At 40.2% G+C, this 13,785-nt stretch overlaps 2 protein-coding genes across 3 annotated transcripts in view; one reads left to right on the top strand and one right to left on the bottom strand.

Moving 5' to 3' along the window:
* Positions 1–2,339: 2,339 nt before the first annotated feature.
* Positions 2,340–5,783, bottom strand: LOC116899089 (translation initiation factor IF-2-like). The gene is made up of 3 exons (XM_032900595.1): positions 4,949–5,783; positions 4,593–4,784; positions 2,340–3,466 (listed from the first exon to the last, which is right to left on the bottom strand). Exons 1-2 carry the CDS (start codon positions 5,752–5,754, stop codon positions 4,781–4,783), a joined length of 810 nt encoding a protein of 269 aa, XP_032756486.1. The 5' UTR covers positions 5,755–5,783; the 3' UTR covers positions 2,340–3,466; positions 4,593–4,780.
* Positions 5,143–13,785, top strand: part of Zfyve9 (zinc finger FYVE-type containing 9) — a 155,035-nt gene continuing 146,392 nt past the window's right edge. The window contains exon 1 of one of the 2 annotated variants that reach the window (XM_032900566.1): positions 5,143–5,461. The gene's annotated coding sequence lies outside the window, so the exon portion shown is untranslated. The remainder of the gene's footprint in view (positions 5,462–13,785) is intronic. The other variant, XM_032900575.1, reaches the window with a different exon arrangement.

Below are 13,785 nucleotides of genomic sequence, written 5' to 3' on the forward strand. Positions count from 1 at the left end.
ACTATCACTGAAAGGGAAGATCTTACAAGGGCCCCACATATACACAAAGAACAGCAGGCAGCTACAGAATTCTAAGAGTGGGAGAAACTACCTTCCCCCAGGGATAGGTCCCCTAACTGATCACTCAAAACCAATGGTTAGTCCTGAAATATACATGCAAGTAACACTGAGGGACTGAGCAGGTTGTATTTATATATTTACATATATTTATTATGTTACGATAACAAATAAGAGGCTATGATTTTAGGGGGATATATGGAAGGGGTTGGAGAGAGAAAGGGGAAGGGGAAAGATGATGTAATTATAATTCCAAAAAAATTACAATGATATATATATGTATACATTTATACAGACATATCTATGTCTTATTGAGATAGAAAAAAATAGAGAACAAGAAAAAGCATGCTAAAGGAAATGTGGTTAGCTACGACCGGAACATACATGGGATTTGGAAGTGCTATTTTTTGCCATCTTTAAATCTGAAATTATTCCAAATTATACAGTAAAAAATTCCCATAAGCACTTAACATTTTATTTATTCCCTTCTAAATATATGTATACTGGAGAGCTGGCTCAGTAGTTAAAAGAGTTTGTACCGGGCTTGCAGAGGACACATGCCATTGGCTTGCAACCACTTTTAACTCTACCGTCAAGAGATCTGAAACCTCTGGTCCCTGAAGGCGACTATAATCCCAAGTATAGACTGGCACATAGGCACATAGGTAGACGCATCTATTAAGAATAACAAAATGAATCTTTAAATATGCTACACACATATAACAATTGAGTCGTACATTCTTTTTTACTTTATATGTTTATTAATTTGGTATTGAATCATGAGCAGTTTTCAATGTCATTTAAAATAATTTAAAAACAATTAATGGGGGCTGGAGAGATGGCTCGGTGGTTTTAGAATGCTTGCCACTCTTGCAGAAGATCAGGGTTCAGTTTCCAGCACTTAACAGTTCTCAGCCACCTGTGACTCCTGGTCTGGGTGTCTAATGCCTTCTGGCCTTCTTGTGTACCTGTATGCATGTGGTGTATATAAACTCACACAGGCATGCATGCGCACGCACACACACACACACACACACACACACACACACACATTACAGAAAAGATTAATAGATGAACAATATTTTTGTGGAGATAATGTAATTTACTTATTTTAGGTTATCCTTATATTTTCATGTCAATAACCAAAACATAATAAACATTTTATATATCTTTTATATATTTGATTACTTCTTTGTGTTTAATACCTATGCTAAAATTGATTTTTTTAAAAGATTTATTTATTTATTGTATGTAAGTACACTGTAGCTGTCTTCAGACACACCAGAAGAGGGCATCAGATCTCATTACAGATGGTTGTGAGCCACCATGTGGCTGGGATTTGAACTCAGGACCTCTGGAAGAGTAGTCGGGTGCTCTTAACCACTGAGCCATCTCTCCAGCCCCTGCTTTGGTTTATTTTGTTTTGTTTTGTTTTTTTAATGATTATATTTTTGTGTGTGGTGGGGGTATCATGTGTGGAGGTCAGAACATATACAGGTCAGGGGACAACTTGAAGTTCTTCCCTTCTACCTACCCCGTGGGTCCCAGAACATCAGGCATGTAGGTAAGTCCCTTTTCCACTATGCCATCTTGTAGGCTGTTTGTTCTTTTTTAGGGATTGGGATGCCTAACCAGTCCCCAGATGCCCCGGTTCCTTTTCCAGCTTGGGATGCTTAACTGACTTCTGCCCTGCGCCGGGGGCTTATCTGCTCCACAAGACACTGGATTTGGGGCTTTGGCATTTGTTGAGGGAAGAAGGATGTGAGAGACCACAGCTATCAGCAGCAGGGTAGGTTCAGTTCTGGGCTAAAACTCTCAAAGGGAATTCTTATTTTAAGTCCTGAAAATTGAAAGCAAGCCTTAAAAAGTCGCTGAGCAGGTAAAACGTAAGCTATCTAGTTCAGCTTAAGAGTACCCATGCTGAGACCAGTTCTAGGGACACAGAGATAATTAAAACACTGCACCTGGCCCACAGACTCACCATCTGATAAGGGAGACACACGGGAAGATATGTATTGACCTTGCAGTGCTGAAGAGTTATAAGTTGGGTTAAAAAGAATACAGATGAGATAATTTATACAGTATATAGTCTTGTACACAAATATAAAATTTAATTGATTTTCCCTCTTCCCCTTCTGTAAACTTATCATTTATTCATCAAATATCCTAGATCAAAAGGTCTGTACCTATGTGTGCAGGGAGGTGTGTGAAGGGAGGAGGATAATTAAAAAAACAAAACAAAACACAAGAAGTAAAATGTGTTAGGCTTTGTGACCGACTGTCCAGTAGTGAGCGCTAACAATTAAATCTGGACTTTGGATTAGGCAGCTGGGAGACGATGACGTCACTGGATATCTCCCTCCCCGCTTTAAAATTTTGAGATGGGACTACTGACATGTTGCCTACACTGGCTCCCAGCTCCTGGACAATAGTGATCCCTTTGCCTCGGCTTTTGAAATAAACAGATATACATACAGGTGGATGAGGAGAGCATGCCTGGCTTCACTCGGAGTTTAAAGAGCAAAGAAAATTCTATTGAAGATGATTCTAAGCTTCCTTGAAAACATTCTTACGATATTAACTTTCTACAGGATGTCAATGGTAAACAAATGAAAGTGGGGACTTCTACCAGGGAGTATGATATACTTTATAGTCATTGGAGAGTGGTGGAAATCAATGCATACCGAGAGTGGCAGGACCAAGACAACTGACTGCAAGCTGAAGTGGCTTGAGGTAGAAGAAAAGAGGCAGGTGAGAGACAGGTCAGGAGCTGAGAGTAAAATGAGGAAGCAAGAGGAGAAACAGTTGTGGGTGAAACGGGAGCAGACAAAAGGAGACTGACTGGGCGCATGCATGCCTCCTGTAGTTGGTTCTCTCCTTCTATCACATGGGTTCCAGAGATAAAACTCAGATCACCGAGCTTGGCCCTTTAGCCACTGAGCCATCTGGCCAGCATATGACAAACAGATTTTAAGCAAGCTACTATCAAGCAGCCTCCCTCAGCAAGAGTTTGCATAGAAGGGAAGAAAGTGTGAGGCAAGAAGAAACTGGCCCTGGGAACAAATGAATCATCTTCACGCTGTAGCTACACCCTTAGACGTCATGACTATTCACAAACAAATGTAGGTTTTCTGCAGCGGCAGTGAGCTGGGCTTGGAAAGGACAGTGCCAATGTCAGGATGCCAAGCTGGTCTAAATTAAAGGGCCCCATCCTAAAGAGCAAATGATATCCATAGTAACTCACTCTAACAATGTTTTAATACTTCAGAAAAGATTGCTATCAGATGGGAGACCCCTATGGTTATGGGATATACTTGCAGCTTTTCTTTATGTTGGATGTCCTTCGGTGGTACCAAGGTACTGAATTCATAGCGATGTTGTGAGGATGAATCACCTTCTGAGCTGGTTTCTGTCGTTACAAAAAGGGGATAGTGATTTTTTTTTTTAATGTGACTCAGAAGTATGTGGCAAAGGCAGACTTGGGACTGTACAGGAACAGCTTTCATTGATGAGAAAAAGAATTGCTAGGTTATATTTTCTCTGAGTGGCTGCTCAATTATTACTTGAACGGTTCCCGAAGTCCTTATGTAATTTTCTCATGTCTTGTTACTTACTATTAGGCCATAACCTAAGGTAAAGCCAACACAACAACAACCACAACAATTTAATACAACCACAACAATTTCCTTCTTTCAGATTGCTTATAATATTTTTTATGCAGAAAAAAATGTACTGGTTCTATTTTGATATCTGCTGTACGGTAGAATGTCAGAGGATCCAGTATATTAGGTTCTCTTCTTCAGAGGAGAATGTTACATAAATGCACTAGTGAAATTCAGGGAAATTTCACTTAGACCAGGAATGATGAGAATGACCTTTTGATAGGAACACACACACACACACACACACACACACACACACACACAAAAGGGGTGGAGGAGTGAGGTGGGACAAACAAACACAGATGGGAACAATCTCCAGATTAAGAATGACTAAGTGTTAGGGTGCTCTGGAATTAACGAAAATTGGAATTGTAGGCCGGTCCTTCTGTCCCTAACCTTCACAACCAGCTAGGCAGGCAGGAGAAAACAGAGGTTCAAAAATATTACATAACTTGCCAGGGTCATAAAACTCTACTACATGATGTAACTGGAACCAGTGGTATCAGGATCTGCCTGACTCCGAAGTCCTTGCTTGTTCCAGTATAGCACCCAGAAACAAAACCAACTAACCAAACAAACAAACACCATATTTGGGAATTTGAGGGACCAGGGGATTTAATTTTTTTTTCTTTTTTCCTATTTGCCTTCTGACAGTCTTTTGTTTTTGGTTGTGACATTCTGTTAGCATCCCAGAGGCTGGGCAAGATCAAACAGGAGGCATTTGTAAACAAAATGACTACATAGCCTTTAATACAACCACAACAATTTCCTTCTTTCAGAGTCTTACCTAGGATTTGGTAAAGGGTGGGTGGCACAGAAAGAATAGAGGTGGTGGCCAGGGTTAAGTTAGTAAAAGGATGATTCTTTTCTTACCTTTAAGTTGTTTATCAATTTCAGGACAACCCGTTGGTTATTCTCTTCTTTTGGTCAGCGTTTATTTTTTTGTTTCCCCCCTCCCCCCCATTTTGTGGGGAAGGTTAGGGGTTAAGGGGTTCTGTAGCCAATTTCTGTAGTGAATCTGCACAGTAGCTCCAAAAAAGTTGAGGTCAAAGATTATTTCTTTATCTGTTTTGGGAAGGAATTGTGCATGTGCTTAGAAAAAGAAAAAAGAGATTTGTTCTGGGTCACTCTCCTTTCATACTGACGCACTGAGGGGATTAAAAGGGACCCCCTGTCTGCGCGAGAAATGAACCGAGATTCCCTCACATTCCCGCTCTGCATTCACATACCTTCGGGAGGGAAGAAAAAGGTGCTGGGGTCTGACGGGGGTGGGGTGGGGGGAGCCGACAGCTTCCGGCTCCCGGGAAGCCGCGTCAGGGGCGGGCCACCGGCCGCAGGCGGGCGGGCGGCGCAAGGCGCACCGGGCCCCGCCACCCCCAGGCCGCGCTGCCTCGCGTTCCCTGCCGCTCGTGCCCGGTGCGGCCGCCGCAGTCCCGGCGCCGTAGCGGGACGTGGGGTCCAGGGGGCGCTGTGGCCCAGCGGCGCGGGCGGCTGAAGCGGCCACCGCGGCGCCCGAGGCTTCGCCGAGCCCGTCCGCCTGCAGCGCCTCGGTCGTCCCGCCGTAAGCTGCGCCCCCGGCCGCGCTCCCCCAGCCCCGCGTGGCTGAGGCGGCTGGAGCGGCGCTGGGCCTCGTCCCCGGCCGCTGAAACCGCAGCCCCCTCAGGAGTGCGAGGCTTCGCGGCGGAGCCCTGCTGTGGAGGAGGCTCTCGGCTGAGTGACGACCCCCGGGCCATGGAGAGGCGGTGAGTGTGGCGCGCCGCGGTCCGGGGCTCGCCTGCTTGCGCCGCCCAGGGGTCCTGGCGCCTGCTTTCGGGTCGGGCGGACAGAGCGTCCTGCCACCGCGGCCACCGCAGCCACCGCGGGCACCCCGAAGCTCTGGGGCCTCGGCCCTTTCTCCGTGGGTCCCCCGGGAGACTGAAGGCGTGCGGGGGGCGACTAGGCCCCGCGCCGCCGGGAAGCCCTTAGCCGGGCCTGGGTTCCGGCGCGGCCGGGTACGTGAAGACTGGGCTGGCGGCCGCACCGGTGCCCTTCGCATTTGTCCCGGGCGGGGCCGTGCGTGCCTTCCTTCCCAGGGCCCTGAGTGCACATCCCGGAGGGAGGCAAAGGACGGCTTGTTTGCAAACAGCTTTAGCTTGCTTGCGCGGCTTACTGAGTCCCGCGGAGCCACCCCCTGGGTGGGGAGTGGTGAGTATTGAGGTGAAGAGAGTGCGGGGCACTCGGAGCCCCTGATACTCCAGGAGTAGCATTCACGCCTCTCTTGCTGGAGACACAGCCTTTTGCGTCCTTTTTTGAGGTGAAATTTCATCACCTGCCGCTAGCTCATCCTTTCCTCCTTATGTTACATCTTGTCTCTGAGCGAGGTCTGCCTTGGAGAAAGCCCCATCCCATTTTTGCCATGCTAAGTTTCCTAGCTAACCACTTAACAGTTAAAAAAAATCTTTTATGAAGGTGTCTTTTCCACCTTCAAAGAGACAGGAAATTGTTTAATGCCTCAGTCCTTGGTACAAAAATGTACCACTCAAGTAGGGAACGGATGGCAAGAAGAATTTTAAATCGAACCAATTAACCTAATAGCAAGGACATGCCGAAAATGGGATATAAACTCAGTTGTACAAGAGAAATGATTTGTTTTGTTCTGGTAGTGATGTAAAAAAAGTGATTGTAGTTTGATATCACACCTCAGTTTTTGGGGTGCTTCTTGTTTATGATAAATGTGATTACAGGTTATTTTTATTTTCTATTGTAAGGACTTATGTATATCTAGCTTTAAGGCATGAAAATATGTATATATACTAGAAAATTTGGGTATGCAGAGAGGTACTATATTGACTTTCAATATGTACTTAATAACTGGAGAGAGATTACTGGTAATGTCATAGTATGTTTTGATGGTCATTCAAAGTTTACAGTGAGAGTACTGATAGTGACTTAAAATTTATTATTATTGTTGTTGTTGTTGTTGTTGTTATTTGGTATTAATTAAGAATACCTGACTGGGGTTGGGGATTTAGCTCAGTGGTAGAGCGCTTGCCTAGGAAGCGCAAGGCCCTGGGTTCGGTCCCCAGCTCCGGGGAAAAAAAAAAAAAAAAAAAGAATACCTGACTGGTCCACTTTACAGTCAGGCATTTGTTTAAAATTTATAAAATATGTTACTAATTACCAGAGTTAGAGCCATCAGCTAATATGCATAGTTACTTGTAAGACTCCTGACTTAACCTTCCTACAGAGCGTGGGAATCTCCTGAGGACTAAGGAGGTTCATCATGTTGAAGAATTTTGAGCACCCATTGTGTGTGTGTAGCCTTGCCTTTGTCAGATTTTGTGTGTTTTTAACTGTAGAACATTGGTTTAAGTATGTTCATTAACTTAGGTTTTAAAAATCAAATTCTTAGTGTGTCTCTAAAGACCAATATTAGAATTAGTTGGGGTGCTGATTAAAATATTCGATCCCTGGTCCCCTAAATCAGAATTGTAGGTATAACTGTAATTCAAAGATCTTGATTTTTATCAACCTTCCTGGTTTCTAGTACTACTTAATTTGAACATCATTGATAAAAGTTAAAAGAGATTTGCTTGGGTGATCAAAAGTGTCCTCTCTCTAGCACAGCTTTCACTCTTAAGTGGTTTACAGATGGTTTTCATAGCAACAGATAATGGTTTTGTAATGCAGATAGAAAAACAGTTGTTTTAGTAAACAAACCTGGTGAGCCTGCAGTGGGAACATTAAGGAAAACTACCTGGTTATTCATCTTGGCAGTGGATAAACGTCAATATTGTCTATAAAATGCAGTTAGGTATTATACTTAATTTGGAAGGCTTTTAGAAAACAGCATACAAAAAAGTATTGTATAAATTTTTTTTTTTTTCCGGAGCTGGGGCCTGAACCCAGGGCCTTGCGCTTGCTAGGCAAGCGCTCTACCACTGAGCTAAATCCCTAACCCCTAAATTTTTTAAATATAATTTTAGGTGATACTAATATCAGGTTCTGTCTTAGGTGTTCTGGGAAATACAAAAATGACCAAGGCTTCCGCTAGCAATTAGCTAATTGTGGAAGCAGGACAAGTTTAATTAACTGTTACAAGGCAGGGTCAGAAAAGTATTGTAACTGAGTAAAATGAGCTAGGTCTCTGCTTAGGGCTTCTGTGTCTCACCCAGGATCTTGCCGTTCACGAGCATCTGTAAGGGATGGGAGGTCACTCTGGAAGAGGATTTGCTTAGAATGTGCACGTCCCCCGGTTTAATTCTAAGAATTGAGAAAAAAAAATCATATGCAGTGTTCCTTTCTTTTCCAATTCCCGATTCAATGTTTTCTTTAAAGAGACAGTAGCATGTGTTGCCTAGGAAGTACTAGTTTTATATTAACTCCTTAGTGAATAGAGAACAAATGAATGAGTAGGGATGAACTCATTCCTTCCTCTGTTGCTAAGCTGCCACTTTTATTCCATTCACTGAAGTTTATTTGGCTCCTCTTATGTGCTGGTCACAGACTGGTGGTTGCAAGGTACAAAGCTTGATTAAAAGATAATTGCATAGACTTTAGCTTAAGTTCTTTTGTTTCTAGGGGTGGCAAGTAAGTGTTTTATGATTATTAATTGCATGGCATGCTGTGGTGCAGAGTATGGAGTCAGACGTGAAGAGCAATGAGATACTTAGGTTCTGAGCTTCTTCTGTTTTCCTGTAGTATGAGTAGCCCTCCCAGGGAAGTAGAAAGTTTCTATGAGGTGCAAGTGATTATAGACAGTAAAGAGAAACGTTCATTTCCATTTTTCCTTTTGAAGAAAAGAAAAATAAAAACCAGATCTTGTATACTCCGTGTGACTTAAAGCTTGTCTTCTCTCCTTTCTCTCGACAAGTTTTACTTTTGGATCTTTTTTTTTTTTTAAATTTGATGGGAAAATTTTTATTGTAATGCATACATATTTTTCATTTCATCTTTAACTAATATTCCATATGCCTAGGATATACTTGTTAATTTCCTTTCAGTTTTACATTGGTCTTTACTTTTATTCCATCCTTGTATATTCGGCTTGCAGTGTGAGTTAGTGTATAGAGTAACATTCTTGGTGCGTACTTATCATTGGAAAATAGAGTTGCAGATGCTGAACAAAAACACTTCATGTACTTCAGTTTAAGAATATTACTCAAAACATATACTTTTCCTTATAATCTGTAGTGATGAGAATCACAATTCTTTGTTTTATTTTTTAAGATTTACTTATCCACATGACTACTCTATTTGCATATGTGTCTACATGATAGAAGAGGGCATCAGATCCCATTATAGATGGTTCTGAGTCACCAAGTAGTTGGTGGGAATTGAACTCAGGATCTCTGGAAGAGCAGCTAGTGAGCCATCTGCTCATTGAGCTGTCTCTCCAGTCCCAAGTTATAAAAATCAGAGTTCTCATAACTTCTATACATACATATATGTATATATACATGTCTTATAACCTTGAACAGTCTTGTTTATACTCTTTTAAGTCTTCATTTAGTCTGTAAAATGAACTAATAGTATACATTTTATAGGATTATCGTGAGGATTAAGTGATATAATATGTAAATCAGAGCTTGTTCCATATATAAATAAGCATTGCTCTAGAAATGAAAAATATATTTTTTTGAGTTTTGAGTAAGTTTAAAAGATTATTAATTATTCAGCTTTCTGTTAAGAAATAAAGCTAACATGATCAATTGCAAAGATTGCCAAATTAGGGGTGAGACAAGTTCACAGAATTAGTATTTTGATTATGTAGTTAATAGAATGCTTCATACGTTATCAAAATTTTATTTAATGAAATTTTTTGAAAATGCTATTTATAAATTCTCCACTTTATAAATTTAGGTAGTGCTTTAATTTCTTTTTCTCTCTTTTGATAAGGTCTGATGTAGCCCAGGCTAGCCTAGAACATGTGATTTTAGCTGGGGATGATCCCGAACTTCTGATCCTCACATTCTACCTCCCAAGTGATGGGGTTATGGCCATGAACCACTATGCCTCACTTAAATTATTTTAAATAGTCCAACTAAGAGAACTGGAGTGTTGCAAAATTTTGAACAATATGTTTGTTTGTATTTATACCTTTCAGAACTTTTTGGAAAATAAGGTAAAGATAAAATCTCTAAAGGTATTCATCAAAGAAACAGTTTTTATTGCACAAGGGAAAAAGAATTTAACACACATTGATAGGAATCTTTAAGCAATGAAGATTGCTTCCACAACATTAGCTCTAGAGACTTTAAACTGCAAATGAAATGAATGTATTTCAGCCAAATTTAGAATGTTAGGAAAGGGTCTATTTTTTATGGTACAAATTAATGTATACATGATTTACCCCATCTAAATTATAAAATGTAATGGCTTTTCTTATAGTCATAGAGTTGTATAAATGTTACTACTATCTAATTTGGAACATTTTCATTACTCCAAACTGGTATCTATTAGCAATCACCCCCAATAGCTTCCTAGTTCCCCCAGCCCTGGGCAAACACTAATGTGTTTCTGTTCTAGAAACTTTCTTATCAATTCTGAACACTTAATATAATAGAATCATATGATGTGATTGGTTTATAGCAGTATAATTACGTTTTCAGGTCTCAATAATAATGAATCTATAGCTTATTTCTATTGCTCAATCATATTCTGTTGTATAAATATATACCACATTTCATTTATTCATTCAGAAATTTGGGTATAGTTTTTTTTGGCTATTATGAATAATGTTAAGAAAATTCTTATGCAAATTATTATGCACATGTATCCTTTCATTGCCTTTGGGATGCACATAGGAATGGAATTGTTCAGTCAATTTAACCTTTTGAGGAACAGCCTGGCTGTCTTACTAAGAGGCTGCAACATTTATGTTCTCACCAGTAAGTGTGTGAAGGTTCTAATTTCCTCACATCCTTACTAACCTGTCTTTGTTACCTGTCTTTTGATTTAATCACCTGAGTAAGCATGAGGTGGAAAGGTAAGGCTTTATTTTCTATTCATAACTTGTTTATGTCAGTAGGTAATTGTTAAAGCTTTTTCTTGGAGACAAATTGTGAGGTTTTTTTTTTTTTTTTGATGATAAGAAATGTTTTGGCTTGGGGATAAAAGCTGTGTACTTCTAGTGAGCTCATTAAGTGGAACTGGCTAATCATATTGGGTGGTAGTGGGGGTGGAATAGAGACACCAGATTCTTTTAAATTATTGTTTGTTTGAGAAAGACTGTTATACTGTAGCCCATGCTGGCCTGGAACTCACTATGTAGCTCAAACCTCAGGGATTCACTTGCTTCAGCCTCCAAAGTGCTTGGATTACAGGAAAGCACCACCTTGCCTAGTTTAAAGAACACTTATTAACAAAAGGCAATTGTAAGTCCCAGGTTTGATTTTCCATTAACTCTGCTAAAACATTTCTAAAAATTTAGAGTCCAGTCATATGTTAACTTTTTTTTTTTTTTTTAAGATTTTTTTTTTTTTATGGACCGGAGAGATGGCTCAGCGGTTAAGAGCACTGACTGCTCTTCCAGAGGTTCTGAGTTTAGTTCTCAGCAACCACATGGTGGCTCACAACCATCTGTAATGAGATCCGATGCCCTCTTCTGGTGCGTCCGAAGACAGCGACAGTATACTCACATACATAAAATAAATTTTAAAAAATGTTTTAGAATAAAGATTTACTTATATAAGTGAAAAGACTAGTACTGTTCTTTAGTTGCTTTGACTGCCAAAGGTTCCATGTAAAGTTATAAAAAAATAGTATTTCTAGAGTCTTTTTGGTAGGACTCATGAAAAACATTTAAAAAGAATTTTAGGGGCGGGGTTGGTGGGGAGAATAGGGTCTCACACTGTAGTTAGTGTAGTATGGCCTTGAACTCTTGATCCTTCTTCAGCCTCAGGAGTGGTAGGATTATGGGTGCAAGCCACTAACCCAGGCACAGACATGTATTTTTGTGTGTAAAATGATCTGGTTCTTATCAACTTTCTCATGGTAAAAGTGATATTTTTTTCTGATAGTGTTTATTTTATCAAAATAAAGAGTAAAAGCATGTGTTTTAATTTACTTTTATTATATTATTATGTTATTAGTAATATTGTATTCATAGCATTATAGTCTGTGCTAAAATTCACATTACTTTAACACATCTTTTACATTTATTTATTTATTTATTTATTTATTTATTTATTTATGAGCAAATGCCTGTAGATACACATATGCCATGGTGCATCTTTAGAGGTCAAAAGCCAACTTGTAGCAGTTGGTTCTCTCTTTATATCATGTAGGACCCAGTCATAAAATTCAGGTCTTGAGGTTTGACAGCAGGTCATTTTACCCACTGAGCTATCTCACCATCCCTTTTTTGGTTTTATTTTGTTTTTGAGACAGGGTCTCATATAGCCTTGGACTCAAAATGTAGCTGATGATAACCTTGAACTTCTGATCTTCTTGCCTATACCTTCTGAGTACTGGTGTTATAGGCTTGGGCTTTCTATGACACCTGGCTCATGCAGTGCTAGGTCAAGTCCAGGGCTTTGCATATGTTAGACAAGCACTCTACCGACAGAACTACATCTTAGGCCAGAGGTTAAGATCTCATAATCCGCCTTTCACAGTGTAGTTACAATCTGATCATCACTCATCCCTGGTTCTATATATGATTCTTCCAAAATAACAAGTTTGTCAAGTCTTTCATCTTATATAAGCACCTCTATGGAAGTGGATAGCACCACTTCCATAGTGTGCTATTTTTTTGTTAGGTGTATCATTGTATTTTATTTCTAGTTATTAGAATGACCTTAGAATATCTGTAGCGTTATTTTCATCCAAGGGGGCTGAGTTTTAGAGTTTACTGGTTTTCATAAGCCTAAACTCATATTTCATGATTCAAATACATATAATTTTGACTTTATAATGAAATACTATTTTAATCTTGTGTCTATGTCTTTTATCTAATAATTTCTCATAATGTACTTCCAAGTAAATACACAGTTGATTAATATAGATGGGTATTTGCCTTTGAAATATACTGACATATATAGATATGTGCTAGAAATATAAGTATTTATTTTTGGAATTTCATATTTCATATTCTACATTGAATAGATAAATATCTTATCTGCAGTTATTAGAAAAGTATAGTAACTGATTGGGTCACAGTTCTCTGTTCTGGAAATTAGTTGGAGACTAGATAGCAAGGCCCTTTCCACATTAAATAGTCTATTTCTAAAGGTGAATGGATGGGTAGCTCCATCCTTCAACTGGGGGCCATGCCTATCCATTGGATATGGTTTCTACAGGTTTTATCTCCCCTTCGTTGGGTATTTTGGCTAATGTCATCCCCGTTGGGTCTTGGGAACAAACCTCTTGCTTCCCTGGCATCTCCGATTTTCAAGTGGCTACCCTCAGTTACCCATCCCCCACTGCCTCATATTTCTGTTCAATTTCCTGACCCTCTGTACTTCTCTCCTGCCTCTTCCCATACCTGATCCTGCCCCCTCTCTGTCTTCCCTCCCCCTTCTCTCTCCCTCTCAGGTCCCTCCCTCCCTCTACCTTCCATAATTATATTGTTCCCCCTAATAAGTAGGACTGAAGCATCTATACTTTTGTCTTCCTTCTAGAAAAAGGAAGCTTCCTATGGTCTGTGAGTTGTATCGTGGGCATTCTGAGCTTTTGGGCTAAAATCCACTTATTGGTGAGTGCATACTATATGTGTTCTTTTGTGTTTAGGTTACCTCACTCAGGATGATATTTTCTAGTTCTATTGATTTGCCTGCAAATTTTATGATGTCATAGTTTTGAATAGCTGAATAATACTACATTGTGTAAAAGTACCATATTTTCTTTATCCATTCTTCCATTGAGGACATCTGGGTTGTTTCCAGCTTAACCCAGAATTGTTCCTATCTAAAGGAAATGCAGAGATAAAAAAATGGAGCAGAGACTGTGAGAAAGGCCATCTATAGACCTCCCCACCTAGGGATCCATCCCACCTGCAGACACGAAACCCTGACATGATAGCTGATGCCAAGGAGTGCTTGCTGATAGGAGCTTGGTAGCTGTCCCCTGAGAGACTCTGCCAGCA

The sequence above is a fragment of the Rattus rattus genome, chromosome 1 (assembly GCF_011064425.1).
Source record: "Rattus rattus isolate New Zealand chromosome 1, Rrattus_CSIRO_v1, whole genome shotgun sequence".
NCBI classification, from domain to species: domain Eukaryota; kingdom Metazoa; phylum Chordata; class Mammalia; order Rodentia; family Muridae; genus Rattus; species Rattus rattus.

Excerpts from the sequence above, each read along its gene's own strand:
- LOC116899089 (XM_032900595.1), bottom strand. The coding sequence starts at position 5,754 with ATGCGAAGGGCACCGGTGCGGCCGCCAGCCCAGTCTTCACGTACCCGG.